Raw genomic sequence first — 22,717 nt, 5'->3', positions numbered from 1 at the left:
TACTTCTAGCGGGTATATATTGTCATGGGCTGAAGACACTTTTCATTTGTACTGCATTCAAGTCTCAGGATGAAGTGTGTTGGAGCGGTTTTTCTTTTATCTCTTTTCTGCGTGGCTTTATTCGTTCAGGATACAGGTGCATGTACTTGTATTCGGTCAAATAACCATTATAAATATTGCCAGGCTGAATTTGGTAAGTATTATTTTGTAATTGTTAAGTAGACTGACACTTATTTTCTCGTTAGATAATTATACCGTGCACGGGGTGACCAAAATAACCCGAATGAGGCAAATGTCGAATCTGGGATTGAGCGGGTTACCAAATTTCAATGTTGCGTTGGCAAGAGAAATTACGTTCCCAAAATTCCATGATAAGTCAATATATTGCAAGAACTATGTAATGAAAAACTGCCACAAAGAGCTAATACCACTCATATTTCTATCTGAAACTTGAATTATTTACGATATCAGATCGCTCAAGAATACAAGTTCGTTGCCGCCACGTTTTGTTAAGTTTAGGACACTCGAATGTAGTACAGGAATGCTCTTGTACTACAGCCCCCCCCCCCTCCTCCGCGCGCGTCAGCGTCGACAGATACCCCTCCCCCCCCACAGACACGTGTACACTCGGAGAATTCAACCATTCTTTCTTTCGAGATCCTAGTGAACAGTTTGGAGTGGATTCCATAGCATCTACCCAGTTTTCAGGGTGCCGACACCACTTTGCATATACATGTACATTCCTTAAACTTGCTAATGAGATGTAGATTTGTGTATTAAGCTATATTCAAGTTGTAATCAAGCTAGATGACGGGCTGCATCACTATTAGTACCAAGCTATATTCAAGCTGTAATCAAGCTAGATGACGGGCTGCATCACTATTAGTACCAAGCTATATTCAAGTTGTAATCAAGCTAGATGACGGGCTGCATCACTATTAGTACCAAGCTATATTCAAGTTGTAATCAAACTAGATGACGGGCTGCATCACTATTAGTACCAAGCTATATTCAAGTTGTAATCAAGCTAGATGACGGGCTGCATCACTATTAGTACCAAGCTATATTCAAGTTGTAATCAAGCTAGATGACGGGCTGCATCACTATTAGTACCAAACCATTTCAACAGTGACGATGACTTATAGTTAACATATCGATGGCTTAAGTTAAGTTTATTTGTTTAGCTCTAAGCAACTTGGTTGTTACCACCCTGTATCCCACCGTTTTACCAAGATTCACGAAACGTTGTGTGGGTTTACATCTTTAGAGTACTGAAACCTCGTCACAAAGAGGTAAGTATGACCGACATTTCATGCTTCGCTAACTTTTGATTCAGTCTCGAAAACCTCAAACTAGATGATTGTAAGCATGTGTCCTACCTTTCACAGGCCCATGTTAAGTTTTTACATTAGCTGATGACCATTGTTTGTGGGTGGGGGTAGGAGGCTTGGGGTCTTCATTGTTTTGTCTACTGTATTAAACTCTTGTACCTAGAATCTTGAAACGCTGTAAGCGGAAGCATCTTGATGCTACACCCTCATTTTGCTAGTACGTCACTGCAACCCATATTTCACACTTAACGAACTTTGGTTAAGATTTGATGTTTTGATTGTTAATACTTTAATCGATAAACTAGGTGATTGTTTGCACATTCAGGTACCAGAAGCATATCGTAAAGGCTTACTTTGACCTATCATTAACATTTTAGTTTCATTAGTAGGTCACTAAGGTCCACAATGTACACTTCATCAACTAGGTTTGCATTTTATTTTTGATCATTTTTAAAAACTGCTTACGCTAGAATCGTAAAACTTGTGAGCTGCATCTCTCATTACTAACACACCCTTTCAACAAGAAGTGCTCATCACTGCATAATTCATCTTTTACTAAATATGAGTAGATGCTTGTATTTAGCTCCCGGCCGAGAGATTTTGGTATGTTAAAGCATAATGTCTTATCCATAATCTTGAAACTTGGATGGATTCATCTGGAGAAGTTCTACATCAGTTTTGCAAAAAGAGGTCACTGTGACATATATTTCACGCTTCTTTAATTTTGTTGCAATTTAAAAGTTCATTTTGTGGGTGTTTATATTCCATCAATGAAATTCAACAACTGGATGTATCTCGCTAACTACTAACCTTTAAAACCAGAAAGGTCACTGCAAACTACACGTATGCTTTATCAACATGGGTTAGGTATTTGTGTTTATAGTCACGAAGAATAGTCCATGCTAGACCTATGTAAATTATAGCCTAATGAGAAGGCTCGTTATGATCAATGCGGCTGGAAGTAATGTTAAGACCCCATGGTCTTAAACAAAGTAACAGAAAAGAGCGAATCCAACAAGTTTTTTTAAAATTCAGCGAATAATTCTTTTCCTTAGAATAAAAATAGTCCTAAACATTTTATTACAAGTCCAAAACTACAGTATTCCGAATGAATTTCAATCATGACTGTGATGTGCAAATAGCTTCGTATGTACTGATGTGCCCATATTCTTGATTTATCACAATGGTTTAATGCAAAATGTTCCTTACATGCAGTTGCACTGAATATTTTAAATAAATTAAATATATAAATCCTCTCAAATTAAAACTGAACACAACAATAAGACTGATTCAATTTTGGATGTTAAGATAGGAACTAGCAATGCTAATATAATTGATCTTAATATAAAATCGTAAGAAACAGTTGGAGTACCAAGATGAGGGTCAATCACACAATACAAATTAAACATACATAGCACCTCCTCTCATAAAGTTTTCTTTCACATATTAGTCAAATATACATATGACTGTAAATGTCAAAATATACCTGAAGCAATATATTCCTTCTATACACGTGAAATTACATACACAATTAGAGTATCATTCCCTTTATATCTGCCTAATATCATTGTTGTATTCCTGTAACATCAAACTCCATCTTAATAATCTGATATTGTTTTTCATTTTGCCAATGAAAGTAAGAGGCTCGTGATTACTGAATACGATATTCGGAGAGGACTAATGTATACTTCAAAGGATTGCAGAGTCAATATAATAGCCAAACATTTCTTCTCGATTGTGGAAGAATTTCTTTGGGTTTTGTTTAGTTTTTAAAAAATAGCACGCTGGATGATCTGCACCATCTTTACTCCATGAATCAATATTCCACCAGCATCACTTGCATCAACATATATTTGAAATGATTGAAATTTGGAACTAAAAGATCTGCATCACTCTTAAGTATGGCCTTTAACTTATCAAATGCCTCCTGACATTTTTCACACCAACGAAACATGATTTTCTTACTCGGCAAATTGGTCACAGGTTCAGCAATTAAGAAAAAATTGGAAAGCAATTTCCGGTATGTCATATCACAAAATCGCTTCAGTTGTTTGTTTTTTTTCTTTGGGTACTGATAGGCACAAGCAATTGAGGGATAGCTTTGACATTAACGTCTATAGCTTGACGTGTCCCACAATGTCCATGCAAGAGGTCGTGGGTTCGATCCCCGGCCGAGTCATACAAAGACTTACAAAAATGGTACTAACATCTGCCTCGCTTGGCGCTCAGCATTAAGAGGTTAGTGTTAGGACTGGTCGGCCTGGTGTCAGGATAATGTGACTGGGTGGGGCATGATGCCCCAGTGCTAGACATCACTATAAACTGCCACACTGCAGACATCGTAGCGATATGACTGAAAAGTTGTTAAAGCTACGTTAAAAAGTACAATCCAATAAAAAAAACCACAAAATGTCCTTATAAAGTAACACGTGCATGGCAAAACTCACTCTTACCTAAATTGTAAAATTTGCATCACTGATTCAATCAAAGAATTTCCGAACGGTTTCCAGGTGATCATTCCAGTGCCATTATAGATGTCATCGATGGATGTAAGCGTTACAGTTATCTGGACCAGATAAAGTCATGTTCATTAAACGATGGAAAGCTGAGGGTGAACATTTCGTACCAAATAACGTCACTTTATAAAGTGATACGTAAAGCCCATCTGGAGTTATGAATACCGAAATTTCCGTTGCTCTTTCCGTAAATGGAATTTGGCAGATTCGAAAGGTCAAACTTGGTTCATATTTTGCATTTCCAGTTTTGTCATTTTAGTGATCAATTTTTGGCGTCAGAAATCAATCTATTTTGGTGAAACTGTTCACTTTTCCATAGTCGGTGCACATGCGGAAAGTATTAGATTTCGGCAAAAGAATACATGAATTCCAGTTACCTTTACGTGGTTCTGTGGAATTATTCTCAAGCAAACCTTGAATTTCTTCCTTTTAAAAATTCCTGCTTGAGATGATTCATCTTGTAAGGATGATTCAGTGTTTTAATACATCGAACAGTAGATGGGAAAAGAAATCCATGGTGAACACGTATCTCTGAAAAAGTTACAATCCTTTAAATGTTAGACATGCAATCGAAACGTGTAAAATACTTTCTTTTTGTGTATATTTGAAAAATGCAATACTGAAAAAAATATTTTCGTTTAAAGAGATCAGAATAACTAGATTTAGACAAGATTTCTTTGCTACAAATGCACATACTGCACACGTTAATTTCTCAAATGGTTGCATCGCTGAATGTATAAAAGATTTCCGGATAAAAATGAAAGACTTGACTGAAATGTATTTAATGTAATGAGGCTTCTTAACCCTTGGGCTTCAACGACGTTGTGAAAAGGACATGTGCCAGTGGCTCGGTTCTTTCGATCTGATGAATTGCTAAAAATTTGTTTAGGTAGTGGCACCATTGCTAGAGCAACGTTTAGTGTCTTGACACAATTTTGAAATTTCTTTGCTATTCTCTATGGAAAAGTTCGATTTGTCTGTTCAAGATGCCAAATGCATACTAGGGAATAAATTGGGTTTCCTAGTCTGGTTACAAGTGAGTCATACAGTAAATGATTGGCTCTGAGAAACCAAATTCTCAAGTTAAGTATGTTTAACAGTGCAACCATCTACTAACAATCATAAAGATACAAGTCACTTTATGACACAACTTTATTCCGAAGTGTGTACAGCAAAGTTTAAACAACCAATATTTATGCAGTTGTGTATTTCCAAATATGGTCGATCGATCTTGCCCTCCTAATTCATTTTGAACACACGTTTGATTTTCAGTTCCATTTGAGATTAGAAGTACCAATGAAAAATTATTGAGCATATTACTTTTAAAACAACAAATCTGTTAACACTGGTGGAAAATTTGCCCACAAAACTTCTGAGATTTTTACTGTATTTTAAATATTTAAAACTCTACAAAAAATATAAATGATCTTTGCAAACGAAATGCCTTATTTGTACATATTTAGTCTAACTAGCTTAAGCAAGCCATATAAGCTTCATTATGTAACCAGCATGCACTCGAGTCATAGTCTGTACCCTTGTCACCGTCAGCATTTAACGACTCTCCACCGAGATCGCCGTCTTCAGTAGATTCAAATCTATAGTAACCCGGCACTGTTGCAAATGGAGCCAAATCTCAAACTTCGCAGTTATTCGTCAATGTTCCAACAGACAAAGAAAACAATTAAATGGGTAGAACCTTATTCTTCTCTACTACAACACTGACATTTGATTTTCTATAGACAATTGCTATCGCATGTTTGAAAACTTCATGCCTCGGAATTGCAGGTAGCACATGTGTTCTCGAGCACGGCAAGATGTATCACAAAAGTGACTTGTTCCGGAGATTTTTGTTCTATATATGATTAAGAATGATTAACAAGAAATAATGTCGGTTCGTGTATAAAAGTTGTCGAATCAATTGGATTTATATTTCAGGTCTGAAAGCGCACGTGGTGAGAGAGACAAGTTCTTCGCCCAATGGCGACCGTGTCTACACGATCATTACAGGTGTCAGACAGTTCCGAACTCTAAAGGTAGCATAATTTAAGTTCTAAAAAATAACGGGTACTGTAGAAACGAATTTATAATCTGAACTTCATAAAATTAACAAAATGTAATGTTAAAAGGTAGGATATTATTTTAAGATCCCTAAAACATTGAAATGGTGAAACCGTTTAGCCAAAATTAGTTTGTACTCCAGTTGTAAACATTTTAATGCCATTACATTTATCAGGGCAGATAAGTAGGAAAGTTTATTTGTAATGTGATAGCCAAGCCTTGTTTTGCCCCAACAAAATCGAACTTTGGTCGAAAATGAGTGCACTCGCATCTGCTGCCCCATCCCGGGGCTACACGATGAAAAATTGGGACATGGAGAAGAAACCGGGTAATTGTACCATAACAATGGTTTTTACCTGCTAATTCAAATACAACAACGCGGCAATTTGTAAGATATTGACATAATCTTAGAGACCGTGATGAAAGCTGAAAACAAGGATGAATCATTAAAACACATTGGAATTATGAACATATGCATCAGTGTTCAATTATTTTTCAAACAAAGAATGTGAAACAAGAAACCTCAAGGCGGAATGGCACGATTGTCTTTAATTTTTAATTGGTCACTACTCCTAATGATGCATACATGCATCAAATTAGAGTTGTAACTGGTTCCACGCAGGACTCAACCGAATAGATTTATGCAGTGAACCGAACTGACTACTAGGAAGGTCATATGAAGGTGTGAACGGTCTCGTATTAACTGCACCAAAAGTACGAAACCATTTGTACCTGTTCATGACCTCCCTAGTAGCCATTTAGGCCCTCGTAGTTATGTGATTGGGTTAATTGCATCGACCTGCTTTTTTCGATTCCATCTTGGAAAGATTTAGAGTTTAATGTTTTTTTGCGCATTTATCGTGGTATAAATCACAGTAAATAATGCACGAAGCGTTTTATATTGTGCGAGTCGGCAACTGACAGTTTGTATCAGAATGAAATAATAAACTTTAATAATCGTTTTTAATTTTACTGATTCCTTTAAAAAAAAATTCAAAATGGATTTCGTTTCATTTAGAACCATATTTTAGCATATGGTATGCAGCTTTGTTAGAACAGGAGATTCTCTATCAACGACATATTAGCTGCGTCAAGATCAAACAAGTAATTCCACTAAATATAGCAGATGTAAGGTTTTATACATTACACAGTGTGGTCTTAATATTTTATCGAAATAGGCACATTTTGAGTTGAAGCTCAATATTCAAAGCCAAGGATGCTGTTTGTTGGACATGACTTCGACTCTTGAATTTAATGTTTTAGTGGACGTGTTCAGCGCGATTTGACCCATCTACGACTACCACTGGTGGAATTATTTAATGTTGACGCGGATAGTTATACCACGATGAACGCACAAGAAACATTCAGCTCTTATATATGTATATGTATTTGTGTAAGCGTCTGCATATATGCATATGTATATATTAAAGAATATTTATAATTGTGCGACAAAGCGAAATGTTTGTGACTAGGTCGATTGCGTTATTCAACTAATAATTTTTTTTTAACACTAATAAAATGTTCATACGGGTCACTCAAACCTTCCGATGTTTCCTGTGTTAATTCTATCTTTCACAGTATTTACTTCTATAAATTTCAGGGTAACTTTGCCAATGTTGATCTGAAAAAGGTTTATACAGCATTTTCTAGCGCTACTTGCGGTGTTACTTTACAACCAGGAAAAGTCTATCTGCTGTCAGGTAATGATCATATACTTTCAGTTAGCATCATCTACTGACTGACGGTATCTCAGGTGTCCGGACATTTCGCAGCGGACAATTAAGAGAAAGAACAATTCGGAGAGGAAAAATTCACATATAAAAACACGTTTATATGAATTGATTGTTGTTAAAGTCTATGGGTTGAGTTACATAACGTATGACTGTTTAACGGAGTAGTATGAAGTGGGGATTTGCCTTTGTCCCATTTGGGGCAATTCCACTCGTTCTCGACTCTACCCCATGACATGTTTAGCCCATTAAGTGACGGTTGCATGTTGATTTTGTCCGCATGGGTACAAGCACCCCACACACGCACACTCACATTACATGAGTAATCCAGTCATGGGGATAGTCTAGTCCGGATGGAAGTGCCCCAAAGGGTTTCCAAAAAAGGGCAAAACACCAGCCTTTCACACTACTCTGAGGTGATTGTAGAAATCACGTAGTGTATAAATACAGACAAGAATATGGTATACACACATTGCGATCCAATGTGCTTATCGATCGATAAGCATTTATATGTGAAGATTTATTGTTTTCTGTTTGTAAATCAGCTGTTATTTGTGCTCGTAACTGTGATTTTCCATTTCTGCAAACAGTTTCCAACTCAACCGCGCATATTATTTTATCTCGTTTGCAACTGAACAGTTTACTGATCATATTGAGACTGCTTTGTGTGGCGCCAATTAATTCAAAATAGGTACTTATGCGTGAATGAATTCGCATTGAAATGATTTTACTATCACCACAAGAGACGCCGGTTAACATCGACATAGCTCCGACAATAACACCGATTGGTGCAGCTACAATGGTTGATATGATCGTAATTCCAGTCACATCAAGACCATCAGTTCTCCGGCAGCAAGACTGCAAATACCATTTACGACCAAACACGCGCGTTGTATTTCACGATCAGCGAGGTTCTCTTGGTAATTTCATGTCGCAGTTGTTTTTGCGCTTCGATTATTTTTTTACGTCGGTAAGACTAAGGGTCAGTCAGTTTTTTTCTATTAATAATAAAATCGCATATGTTAACTGCACGACAGGTAGACCTTGTTCGGTTTCATCATCACACCCAGGTGCAATAAGCACACACACACTTCTAGCCAATTACCGTTTCTTACTGGCACAATTGTCATGCAGTTATAAATAAACCCTGTCTCGGGAATACTTAAATCTTAAGCGAGTGTGCATTATGGTGGTCTGGCACCTCTCTCATCAAAAACAGGACACCGATTAGGCCAGCACATTTCGTATCTAACAATCGTATTTGCCCAATAACTGTTAACCGAATTAGGAATTATGCGTTTCTGTCGAATAACAGTCAATGCCGGAGAGATTTTGCTTATGCTGCTGCAGTTAATACATTGGCGTTTTCACGTGCACGTGCGATGTACCATGCTGACCTCGAGCAGGTTGTGGTAAATCAGGGTGATTCCAAATGTCCATTTCTACTTGACCTTTAACAAAATTATATGACAGGTCATACAAGGGTTTGGTTACGCTACTTTGACGCAGCTATTCATGGACAAGTGGAATAAAATTGCTATCGATGTTAACATCCGCTGCCAGTTGGTCCAACATCCCAGCGATGGTAAATTGCGCAACCTCGTCACCACGATCAGATTCCATTACGAATATAATATTGATCAAATCTAATCTTAAACACAAACACCAAAGACAGTAAAGGTTCTGTCCGGATAAATGTTGATTGCTTCGAACTGAATTTCATCACTGGCAAGTAATGATACTAATATTGCAACTGTTGAAAATTAGCCTTCGTGTTTTGTGATGCGTGTTATTAGTGGTACAAAACTAAAACCAAGATGCCGCTTATCATTTATCAACATTGCCATTCGACCCCACGAACCTTTAGTTCCAGTTATGATAAATAAATATGACCCATTCTCGCGCAACTTAAGATGTAACTTTTAGTTTTATCAAAGCCATCATTTGTAAAATCTAAAAATAAGTTGACTATTTGCTTAGGAAGAGGTGTCAGTTTTTTCCTCTCGTTTGTTTATTATTTCCACAATTAGGGTTCATGCTCCTGCGGAGGTACATGTGCGATTTCTTCTTGCACGTATGGTCTTCTTGCAATATTAGATGTACCACAAAGTAGCTTTTGAGTTTGACAATAAAATCCTGAATGTCTACGTTTGACTGTTGTAGTTTATCATTGTGATCTTCAAAAATCACAGGGTCACCTGCGTCAATGTCAATAAACTTGCTGGTAAACTCAGACAAATCTTTGGTGGCAAATCGGCTCAGATTCACGTTAGCACCATGTCATCGAGCAGAGTAACGTCCATAAGTGTTAATAGACATTGTCGTATAATATCGAACGTACTTTAATGCAAAATCAATTAGTGCATGCAGGATTGGTGAACGCTCCAGTGCACGCAACACTTCAATAACAAGAAGATCGCATACAGGATCATCCAATCGTGTTGATACTGGCATAGTCAAACGAAACAACAGGTTTTGTTTTTTTGCTATTTAGAGTACTAGTACCCCGGAATAAATAAATAACTTCAACTGGCGGTGCAAATCCATACGAGTCAAAATACAATGTTGAGGTTTTACCACGTATACGATCCAACGATACCACCTATTTTGTTCATCCTTGTGAAGGTGCAGAAGGCATTTCTTCAAGTTGTTCTCGTGTAGTTATTCTTTTTCCAGGTTCGGTAGGACCGTTACATTTTTTTGGGTTTTGCTGATGGAGGCATATGTGCAGGAAGTTTGTGCTCATATTCAGGTACAGTGCCGCCTTTGCCTGTGCTAAAGTATTCGGTTGAGATATTCGTGATTTAGGACATTGTTCTGGCAATGTTTGCTGTGGTTGTGGTTGCAATTGTAAAAATGCTTTGCATAACGCATCACCTTAAGTTCTTTTGCCAATAATGTATCATGAACTTGCTTAAAATAATCAACAAGTACGAGTAGCTGGTTTATTTCCCATAACTTCCTGAATACCATTTTAGGCCATTAAATATTCATATATTTATCGTGTCTTTGATCATCTGGTGTTGACAGCTCGTACAAGTCTTACTTGACATGTCGGGTGGGGGGGGGGGCTCCGAGTGGCCGAGTGGTCTAAAGCGCGCTTCGTTACGGATCACTGCCATCTCACCTCTGTCTGCGTGGGTTCGAGTCTCGGATTCGGCTAATGTCGATATGTGAGAAAGCTTGCCAGTAGCTTCTCGTGGGTCGGTGGTTCTTTCCGGGGTTTTAACGGGGTTTTCCTCCACCATTAATACTGGCCGCCATGTATAGCCTATCGTGTGCTGAAAAATGGCGTTAACCCCTACAACAACAACAACAACATGTCGGGTGGCATATTTGGTATTTTGGTGATTGCCTTTCTAACGTCTTCATCAAGTTCACCGGTGTATTTGGCTAGTATACCAGTGTATTCTCCAAGTCCTTCAACGTCTTTGACGTCCTCGATTGCCTCTGGTAAATGCTTAATAGTCGCCGATGCTCGTGTAGCTTTTTTGATATCCTTTGTGCATTTAGCAAACTGGATCAGATGCTGCTTTTCTTGCAGGGGTTTTTATTCAGCAGCGCAAATGTTTTTTTTAAACCCCGCTTTGAGATCTTCTCGTGCAGTTTGTCGAGACTGCAACATATCTTTGACCTTTCTGTGGCCTTTCACATTTTGAATCGATTCTTGCTTTTCACGAACTGCTTTACGGCGTCGCTTCTCATACTGTTGTATGGCATGACTGCCGACCATTTTTTCGATTGTTGCTTTTGATTGTAAAATTGACGCGAGAGACACATCTGTGTGAGACTCGTTCGTGTCTAGAACCGCACATTATTTACTCCCGCGTCTACGGGTTCCAGTCTAATCAATGGTGAGAAAACTAGACGGATCCGAAGTAATCCGCGCGAACATGTCACAAAATTCATTCTATGAATAGTCGGCGGTTCATCATGTCCAATGAATATTTCTAAGACTACGCGAGTGAATACCACGAAATAACACCATGATACAGATGTCACGAATCACTTTTGGCACATGGGAGTGTTGTTGAGTTAAACAGATGTCAGTATTTTTTGCCAGCTTCGTGAAAATGTTTGTGCTGGATTAACTTGATTTTCAAGCATGACATCGTCATACACCACAAGGATGTTTTTATCTGCATCCAAATCGTCAATGGTAGGATCTTCGTCAGTGGTGGACAAGGAATCGATGGTGGATAACAATGTCGTCCTGATGTTGTTGTTGCCACATTTCAAAGCTTTGAACATCTTTTAAAACATACCATTGTTGATCATAAGCCGATTGCTCAATCACATACAACCAATTCCAGGTTAAACGACGTAAGCCATATTCAGCAAAAATTGAGTTTTATCCGATTTAACAGGGTAATTGATCAGTGCACGAAATGAGTTTGGAAACACTGCTCCATCACTATGCTTGGACAGCTTAGGTGTTGCTTGTGCGGCAAAAAAAAATCGATAACGGAAAAGCCATCGGGCAATTTTCTTTTGCGTGATGCCATTGAATAATTGTCGTATAATACTATCATGTCTTTATATTGTATGCAATGTCGCACAAATACAGGTACCCCACATCCAACTAGAATTCAAACCCATAATGGACGAACAAAGATTACCGGAACTGGTGTTCGATGTAGAGCAAAGAAGTTTATCTTCCTTAAGAAAGCTGCAAACAGTTTTTAAACAAAACAATGGATGCGTGATATCGGGGCTGCATTAACAAAGTTGTCTGGGAAACTTCCTGATTACAATTACTGTTATTCAGGTACACGGCTTGATATACGACTTGATTCTAACAATCAACCAAAGCCCAGTGAAACATCTATCAATTGCGTTGATGCTGCGTTTTACCAGCATGACCTTCTTATATTATATTGAATGATATCAGTGGGCGTCGACTCGGAGATTTGGACCTAATCCATGACTTGAATGCAATTATTCCTGCATTGGGAGAGAGAACGAATCTCGCGATGAGTCGTCAAGGCGGTATGAAAGCCAAAATTGCATTGGGAGGCATAAACGAACAATGGACACAAAGAGCCGGACATTGTCCAAAATATACTACATACTAGTGTATATTGGAGAGGTAAAGCCGTTGTGGAACAGTTAACCAATGCAGCCAAGGTCACTAATGGGATTGCTCGAATGTGGTTGGCCAAAGATGAGTTGTAAACTTTATTTGTCAGTACCAAGAAATATTTCACGTGGTTAGTAAGATGTCCAAACACAAAATGAGATTCATCAGGCTGATTTGCTATTTCTTCCACACGATCGTGTCCGTGATCGACATGGCCGATTTCGCATATACAAATACGTTCTATTGTCGATGTGGCCAGCAGATACACAGAAGCGAGCCGTTTACGTCAACAGATTATGCAGTCACAAAAACTCGAACGTATTCATGCACGAGGGCCACTCAAATGGCCACAATTATTATAAATGGATCCTGGTAAATAATGTCTCAGATCTGTGGCTATGCTACTGGCCCAACACCATGTGCGAGTATGTTTCAGGTATGTAAACGTACATTGTGACCAAGCTATTTTGGAAAGATTTAATCGTAGTCTTGCAGAAAGGTTATTCGGTCAGCAGTACGAACAGAAGATGTTGATAAGGTCAGAGCGATCTCAAAAATGGGTAGCACGACCACGACCATCCATTAGGTATAGAAGTTTTGAACAAGTGTCATATGCACGACTAGATTAAAACCAGCCAATGCGATTCGACAAAAAGACTGTCATTGTTACTCAGAAACTGATTTTGCAGCCAGCACCATTACAACCGCTCAGAGGCGAGTTGGTTTGGTATTTGTATACACCTGGAGGATCGGAAGGTGGACAACTTCGTGCCACTGACAAAGTATGATTTGTAGATGTTTTCACCATATCGTAAAGGACTGATACTCCAAGACAAGCAACCCGTTACCGATTGGGAAAATCGTCACATGGTAGGCCAAAAACTTCAGCCGTGCATTTGCGCGAAAGGAATTGCAAGTCGTTACAGTAGATATGGAAATGCTACCAGGATTTGTGTTGTCACATTTCTCCATTTACCAGTATAAATCGTCAATTATTTACCACAGCTCTATGACCAAACGCGTAAGTGGTGATTCCATCGGGAAGTATCCAACGCTTGATATCAAACGGGGACAAACACTTCGTTGCATCGGAATACATTTATGTCAATGTATTTTGGATCGGATTATATTTACCGTATGTGCAAACTCAACGACGGTCGCGAAGACGTTCCAGGTACAGGGCGATCTTTTTGTGGAACGCCTTTGGCCTTTTTAATATTTCTGCCAGAGCTCTGCGGTCTAACTACAATCGAATACATTTTGGGTCTCAATACTACATACTTTACGATTAGTTTATCCGAGCATTCGTCACTGAACACGCCAACCATCTTTTTCTTGGCGCTCTCTAAACAGATGTCTTTTCTTTCAGATAATTGCTGGTATCAAATTTGTGGACAAAACCTGTTGGTGTCAAGTACGCGTACATATCATCGACGAACGCGCCTTGATACGGGGAAAACCATGTACCAGGCATCGACAGTGCTCTGGCGCCAGAGGTTAATCGTGTTTGTGCCTCCCGTAAATGCTCAGGATATTCTAGATCCAACGTCTAAAAATATCCATGATCACTATTAATGTTATTGTGCAGACGTTGTTTTACATGAATGTACTCGGGATCAATCCACTGAAATCTACCAACCCGAAGTGGCTACATGAAGGCACATCCATAAAGGTAATTCATGTCTAGATACGTGATGTATTTGTTGGAGTCGGTGAGGTCGTCCCCTTCCACGTTTGGATCGTTGGCAAGAACGTATTTGTGACTTGACATGGATATTACGCCACTACGTGAGCGCTTGACAACATGTACTGATTCGATTTTGGTTATGGACAACAATGCATCCTAACCCATACCCGGTGACGGAAAGTATCGAACTTGTACTCATGCAAGGCAGTATCACGAAATTTCTCAAAGACATCAGCGACCAACAACACACAAGTGCGTAGGTAAAAATCATGTTGGTCGCCCAGGATTTGGCACTCGAATGCTAACCAAACTTTCTTTGCATATTCGAAATTATCTTCTGAAATACGTTCACATGACAACGAAAAATAAATCTCTTGGATCTGTGGCAAATGAGTTCCAGCAAATTTGTCTGTCGTTCCTCTACTCGAAGGGATGCACACCTTTCTTCTTCAGCAGGTCTATATTAGTTGGACAGTATCGACTAGTGATTTTAAAGTTCTCTGCCGTTAGATTGTTAACTTTTTTCCAAGGACGAATTCATGAAAAGAACTCTGGGAAAAGGCTTAGAAGGTGAGTAGAACGTGACACCGAGTCCGCAGGAAACCTTTTCTGGTTCACATATCAGGGTATATCTTCCTCATTCGGCAACGAAAGATTTGAAAAATCTTACTACTGTGATCACTAAGGGGGGGGGGAGGCATGGATGCATTTCATTTGAGATAGGGAGGGTCTCATAGAACGCTGGCAATTACAATCGACCTCCCTTTCATTATTGGTTTTTGACGGTCGTAAATTCGGTAAGGCTGCTTCCAGGTGGCATGTGCTCTAGGAACATCCCCACGACGTTATTGTTGGTTCTTTTGCGAATTCCTCCGCCTATTAAAGATCACCATATATATCAGGTGCAACGTTGATTCCACGGTCACGGCATTACAAATGAACTCATTGGTGTCCAAATGGATACAAATAGGGCATTTGCGAGAAAAAAGTACCTAGAATTTTGGAATTTGCAATTGACGATGTAAGCAGTCCCAAAATGTTAGTAACTAGTAAGATTGTGGATGCAGTTGAAAGTAGATTTTTCCGTATACAATGATCACCTGAGGTCGCATTGTTGAGTGGTTGCTAGTCTGGTCTTGCCCATGGTCTAAATCTAAGAGAACTTAGAGCAGACTATGTATGCACGAAGTGCAGTGTTTGTCCTGCTTTATCAACTTATGAGTGTCGGTGCTGATTTACCCATAGATAAATACTGCACATAACCGGTTCAGGTAGAAAATTAGACAGTCATGTTTGATATTTACAAAGTGGACGCTAAAATAATTCTAGAAACAAAATAACATCAATTGACTGTCTGTACAGGTAAAATACTGAAGTGTCGCTTGTAGCAATATGTACGAAGTGGAAGGCAAATAATTTTAGTAACAAATGACCCATATGATAGCTGTTTTTTGGGCTGCCTATACAGGCAAAATCACTGAAGCTTAACTTAATAGTAGCAACATGTATAAGCTGGTCGCTATCGAGTAAACCATGTATAGAAACCTTACCTGTACTTGTCCGATCGTGGCAGAAGCTATACAGTAATATAAACTAGTTTTCTATATTACAAAAACCTGCATATAAAATAATGAATTGATGCATCATTTTTTACACTTGCGAGGTAGACGTTACACTATCCGTTATGAAAGAATGTTACTTGTAGGATAAAGCCCATTGACGTTATATACAGGTAAGCTCAGTACAACGATGAATTAGACACGTATAGAAACTGAACTATGTGTACCCTGACTAACGAGTTTTCTATATCACGCTCCATGCATGCACTTATTAAAACGGTTATATCTCTGCGTGTACGCCATCAGCACCCGTGCAGGTGTGTACCGAAGGCGCCATTAGGTGTGACGACGGCAAAGGGATAACCTAGGAAGTTAGAAAATTTTTATCGGCAATGTCAGGAAGGACAAAAAAATTGGAAATCGATAGAGTGAGTATATATCCCTTCGAAGATGAAACAGCTTTAACTTGTTTGAGAAAAACCACATAAAAACTGCTAGTATGGATTTTGTGAGGCTTCTGTATTGAGTGTGGTACTCGGCAAGAGCGGAAGTAGTCACGGGATTTGTCGCCAATCCCGATATGAAAGGGAGACAACTCTAACTGCCTTCTAGGTGGGCTGACAACTATCTTTTAGCCTAAACGATTTTAACGTGGCAGATCTGGATTTGTGAGGTGGTAGTAGTAGTAAAGTATTATGATTGGGTCATAATTATTGAAGAAACCTATTTACTAGAAAAAAAAATCGTTTTAATAGCAGCAATAGCGTACCTATAACTATTGTTTTCCCCAAAGTGGGGTCCCGGGTGTTCTAAAGCTCTCTCCATTACGGATTACTGCCATCTCACCTTTGTCTGCGTGGGTTCGAGTCTAGGATTCGGCAAATGTGGATATGTGAGAAAGCTTGCCAGTAGCCTCTGGTGGGTCGGTGGTTCTTGGCGGGGTTTTCTCGAGTTCTTCCTCCATTACTGGCCGCCATGCATAACATATCGTGTGCTGAAAATGGCGTTAACCCCACAAAAACAACAACATTCCTCCAAGTGGCTCACGAAACCTGGACAACTTGATGCCGTTGCGGCTAAGGCGGGTATTTCAAGTGCAACCTAGGCAACCCATTTTCGTAAAAGGCATTGAAGCCATGGAACATAAAGTCTGACTGCTCGTCACCATAGCTTCACACGCCGACCTCTTCTCAGCTGCTGACTTTAGCATCTTCAGAGAAGCCTCCTTTGACCCAGCTGTGGCTAAGACAGCTCGGCATGCACTTTGTTTCCATGATTTGTCGGCGAAACTTCTTCACATCCGCCGTGACGCTACTTTGGACTCTTCAAAGGTATTACTCAATCACATTAAAGACATTCTTAGTGCTGCTCCGTTTGAAGCAGAGTCTCTTTGGAGGCCTCGTTCCTACCGTGGTATCTCAATATTGGATCAACATAGATATTTCACATCCACTCCTGTCCCATCGCAATCAACCAGGAAGCGTGTCAATGTGAATCGCCCTCAAGGGCTTTCTGCAAAGTTCTTCAAGCACGGACAACCGCAGTCCGATATGCAACATAAAAAATGGACCTCCTCCTCCTTATCTGTCTAGCTAAGAAACCGAAGAAAATGTGTATGAGGATCCTGGAAAAAAGAGACCGTTTCCACAGCCACTTTTCCCAAAGGACGGGGTGAGAAAAGCTCTATGGACTCGAATCCTCGCCTGCCGTAACCCCTTTCCCAGGCATTCCCATCGGTGCTCGCCTAATCCTTTTTTCTGAGGCCTGGTCAAGTATCACAGAAAATGGTTGGGTCCTTCCAATAGTGAACGAGGGGTAGGGTAGAATATGTATGCTTTCAATCCAATCTGCTTAAACTGAGGAAGTGCGCACACATTTATAGAAACGAGCAGTCGAGAGGGTTCTGAACGATCAGTCACCCGTCTTTTAGCCCCGTACCTTTCTAGTTGCAAAGAAAAGTGAAAAGTTTTGCATTATAATCGACCTATCCCTTTTTAACCAATATCTTCTCGAAGAACCTTTCAAGATGAAGACCAACTCTTTAATCCGGCATGCGCTTCTCGCGTCGGATTGGACAGTCTCTATAGACCTTCAGGACGCCTATCTACGCATCCCCACAAATATCTCCGGTTTTGCTTTGATCAGGATGTATTCCTATTCCGGGTCCTACACTTCAAAATGTTTGCCGCACCCAGAGTTTTTACCAGTTGTGGGAATAGTAGCGAGTTCCACTCGATCGGATAGATCGATTCCTTGTTCTGTTAGAGATGATACGAACAATAACTTTGTCTGTCCTTCTGGGAACGTTGAACACCGCTGCCGACTTAATTCTATTACGGCGTCTTGATATGCGACCTCTACAGTTCTTCTCGCAAGGTGGAAACCACAAAGATCTTCTATCAACACTGATGATTCTAGAAGCGCTTTTCGTCACAATTTGCAGTGGCGGATGAACTGGGACAGATTCATGATTGGAGTCCACATGCATGTACCCGAACCCCAATCCTATATGTTCGTCGACGCGTCATATTCTAGTTGAGACGCCCATTTAGAATAGGAGAGCATAATTCAGCAGGGTTTTTGGACCACGTACGAATCATCCTTCCATATAAACAACCTTGAAATGAAGGCTTGTCTAGCGTTGCAAAGGTGCATTGACCGAGTAAGGGGTCATTGTCTCATGGTCTCCTCCGACAACATATCCGTCCTAGATTTCGTAGCTTATCTCCGACAACAAGGAAGTACACAGGCCATTTCTCTTTGTGTGGAAGTCTGTAACCTCCTCCTCTCGGACACTCCGGAGAACATAACACCCACTTCGGCATATTCCGGCCAAGAAGAACATGAACCTTTCTACCAATGGTGAGTAGTTTCCATTTTCTGTATTTTCATTTTAACGGAGCATCAGCCAAGCCTTCTTACCGACAAATTCAGCAATAGCTATTGGTAAGCTTTTGCTGCTATTAAAATGTAGTTTTGGGGGGATAAAACTAATTTCAGTTATGCAATATTTACCCATATGTATTGTTGAATGCCCTAATCCCAGCCTTCTGATGTCCTGATGTAATAGTCGTCTATGAAAAAGATGAACTATCTGTGCTTGTTTTGCATGCAACATACCAAGGACAAGGCGAAGGGCACAAGGAATTGCAACATACTGATAATTTTTAAATCGTGGGGAGGATATATACACATAAAACGGAAGGTGCGTGTTTTTGGCACAAAAAATAATGCTTAACAATATCTATAGGTAAATATTGCATAATTAAAATTAGTTTAAGCCCCACCACTAAAAAACAGCAGCGGACATATGGAATTGCTTTGAAGCTGTCCAAAATATCATCCCGCACGAATAATGCCATCGAAGGTTGATACAACGCATTTGCAAGCTATGTGCAAATGGCTCATCCAATCCTTCGAATGCTGGTTAATAAACTTCAGAAAGATAAAAATATCCAACAGATGAACATTGAACGGGCACTTGCTGTTGTCGTTGTAGGGTTTAACGCCATTTTTCAGCACACAATAGGCTATACATGGCGGCCAGTATTAATGGTGGAGGAAGAACCCGGGAAAACCCCGGAAAGAACCACCGACCTTCGAGAAGCTACTGGCAAGCTTTCTCACATACCTACATTGGCTGAATCCGAGACTCGAACCTAGGCAGACAGAGGTGAGATGGAAGTGATCCGTAACGGAGAGCGCTTTAGACCACTCGGCCACTCTGGGTCCGTGAACGGGCACTTGCAGGCGATACTCTTTCACTCGGGGCATAAATTAGTCTCTGCATCCCTGATAATTTTTTCGTGTGAAACTGTATGCAGTAAGCGCTTATTAAAATTATTAGCGTAAAACTAAATGACCATTCTGACAATCGTTTTCTTTTTCTTTTCTAGGATCCATCGATAAATTAAAGTCCCGCCACCGCTTAAGAATACATCTCTGTGGCTGGATACAAGAGTGGAACACACTTTCCCATAACGATAAGAATTTTGTTAGGCGTGGATACCTAACAGGATGTCCTCGAAAAACCTCAAATAACATATATGGTCAAGGGAATATTGTGAAATGACTAATATTATAGTTTCTGCCTCATTGCGATTCCATAAATATAAATCCCAAGAACACGTGTCGCGTTATCAGCCGTAAATCCTTCGTATCTTTAAATGAAGTTTTAAATGTCATATTATGCTAATTAGTCATTTGTTTCAATCGATAATTTATAAAGTTCCAATACTGATGGAAAGTCGACATATACAAGTCTCTTGGAATAGATGTTTGGCAAAAAGAAATGACATTCCATACAAATATATTACTTTGTCGAACTACAACCAGTTACAGCATGCGATAACTGGCTTGATTTACAAAGGACCCAACTAAAGAATGGGAAGCAATTTCTTTCTCAGTAAATGCAAACATGCCTCAGAATAACTGTGTAACCAGTCAAAATATTTCATAGTGTGACTATTATAATTCCATATCGTATTGATTCTGAATCTAAATTGCATGTATAGGCTGTACTGGACGCCAAAACTCCATATTGGATGGTGTCAACCGATAATAGTACAGAAGGGACGTAAATATCACTTCATCCCAATAGTTACGTCCCATGCTACAAAAATTATATTCCTAGATTTATTTCATTGCTAGATTCTCTACAACATTTTTATATTAATTCAATTTCCATATTTATATAAAAGACCTCTCCCCACCTTCCAAAACCTTAAAGTTTTTTTTTTTTCTTGAACGAATTTCGTTTTAATATTTTGTAAGAACAAACGGAATTTATTACCTTTAACTTGGAACGTTTACCAAGTGCTTGTACTGAAATTCATGAACAAAGTACAATTTGTTAAAAATAAATTTAATTTTTCCTGTTTTGTAGTAGATTTGAATAATGACAAATATTCTCAAAATGTAAATTTATACAGTAGAATATGTATGCTTTGTTAATTATGTCTTATTCTACCTAGTTTTTTCAGTAGAGGCAATGAAATTTAAAGAAATCTGACCATTGTAATAACAGGTTGACAACGATAATGCCAACAGCAGCAGCAACAACTACTACGACTGATACAAGACACATGCAACAACAGCAATAACAATAATAATAATAATAATAATAATAATGTAGACTTAATACAGCGTCTAATCTTTAGAGCTCTAAACGCTTTATAATATTATATATCACATAAAAACAAATACAAGATTACAAAAACGAACACCATGAAATTACAAGACAAAAACATGCTGGCAGTGATAAGCAAGCATCAAGTCGTTAAGTCTGTTTTTGTAGTCGAAACAGGTGAGTTTTAAGATCAATCTTGAAATAGATTAGTGTCTTTGTGTTTAAGATTTTTGGGCTATTCCACGTTGTTGGGCCATCGTAAGCAAAATCGTTGTCCGTGTGACTTTTAACAGTGGGAACAATGAGAATGCAAGAGTCCCAAGAGGAGCGTAAGTTTCTAGATGAGGTATACACATTGGTTAGGTCAAATATGTATATTGGAAAGGAGCCAGTCAACGAACGTGGCATAGCGAACAGATTTTGTTCGATTCTGGAATGAATGAGTAGCTAGTGAAGGTTACTGAGCAGAGGGTAGGTGTGCTCAGTTCTTCGCATTCTAATAATCCGAGCAACTGTGCAATAATAATAATAATAATAATAATAATAATAATAATATAAATTTATTATTAATTATTGCTTCATTTGAATTTTTTTCCCATGGAAAGCGGTGATTTTCGTCTACTTGCATCGCATCTTAATGTTTGCCAATGTTTTTAAAAAATCCTTGTTTTGAACCTATAAGCTCCTGAAAGTTCACAAGTGATAAATTTCTTAACTCTGATTTTGCAGATTACGGGAAAACAACGGGTGTTTTGAAACAAAAGTAAAGTTTATTATAACAAAGAATGCTACAATGTGGAGTTTTGTTGTTGTGTTGTAATACCTGAAATTTGACGCGACGACTTCTTGTCCCGTGCAAGTTGTTCAACACAACACAACACGACGCATACAGTACAAGTCAGTAATGTACAAATCACAGTAAAATAACGTTTTTATAAATGGTAAGTGCGCGCGCGTATCTGTGTGTTTTTATGGCCAAAGATAGAAACATGTTAGGAATTTCTAAATTCAAAATTGGTGAAACGGTTCAGAATTTGAAGTGTCAAATGTTTGCAAAGAAACTGTCCTTACTTTTTCAAGGAAATGTTTAAAACGACACAAGTGATGTTTGCTGCTCCGTTAGTTTACAAACTGGAAAGCTTCAATGGGGCCATATAGATGGCATGATCATTAGACGACGAACAAGATGACTTGTACAAATTCGAAAAGATTGCGAATGTAAAATGACCATAAAGGTCATGACTCTGAAAGGGGAGGATGGATAGTGCAAATGTTGGTAACCAGGTGAAGACACTATTTCGTTCTGCTTTAAGAGTGCTGTGTGGTCTGGTGAAGTACAAGATATAGATAGGAGTGATAAGGAGATTGCGACTTTCAAGATTGTAGCAGATCCAGAGAAAATTGTGCTTTGGAAAGTCCAGAATTTAATACATGAACGGGTGAATTTGATGAAATAAGATTTTAAATTAGAAAACATCAGCAAAACAAAAATATGGTACACGTGAAAAACTGACAAGGAGACTGCAAAATAAAAAACGTAGATGTATAATAAATGACGTCACAAATGAAAAGTGGCATGATTGAAATATGAAGTTGATTTTTTCCCCATTAGATTGCATTAGTGGATC

General features: G+C 38.9%; 1 protein-coding gene across 1 annotated transcript; it reads left to right on the top strand.

Annotated features, from left to right (window-relative positions):
• Positions 1–69: 69 nt before the first annotated feature.
• On the top strand, positions 70–20,100 carry LOC149787836 (metalloproteinase inhibitor 2-like). The gene is made up of 4 exons (XM_089975675.1): positions 70–193; positions 5,783–5,880; positions 7,506–7,605; positions 19,858–20,100. Exons 1-4 carry the CDS (start codon positions 70–72, stop codon positions 20,031–20,033), a joined length of 498 nt encoding a protein of 165 aa, XP_089831801.1. The 3' UTR covers positions 20,034–20,100.
• The last annotated feature ends 2,617 nt before the right edge of the window (positions 20,101–22,717 follow it).

This window comes from Sinohyriopsis cumingii, chromosome 11, assembly GCF_028554795.1.
Source record: "Sinohyriopsis cumingii isolate HCF-2022 chromosome 11, ASM2855479v2, whole genome shotgun sequence".
Taxonomy (NCBI): Eukaryota; Metazoa; Mollusca; class Bivalvia; order Unionida; family Unionidae; genus Sinohyriopsis; species Sinohyriopsis cumingii.
Note: the sequence above shows the minus strand (reverse complement) of the source record. Positions and strands in the feature narration are given on the sequence as shown.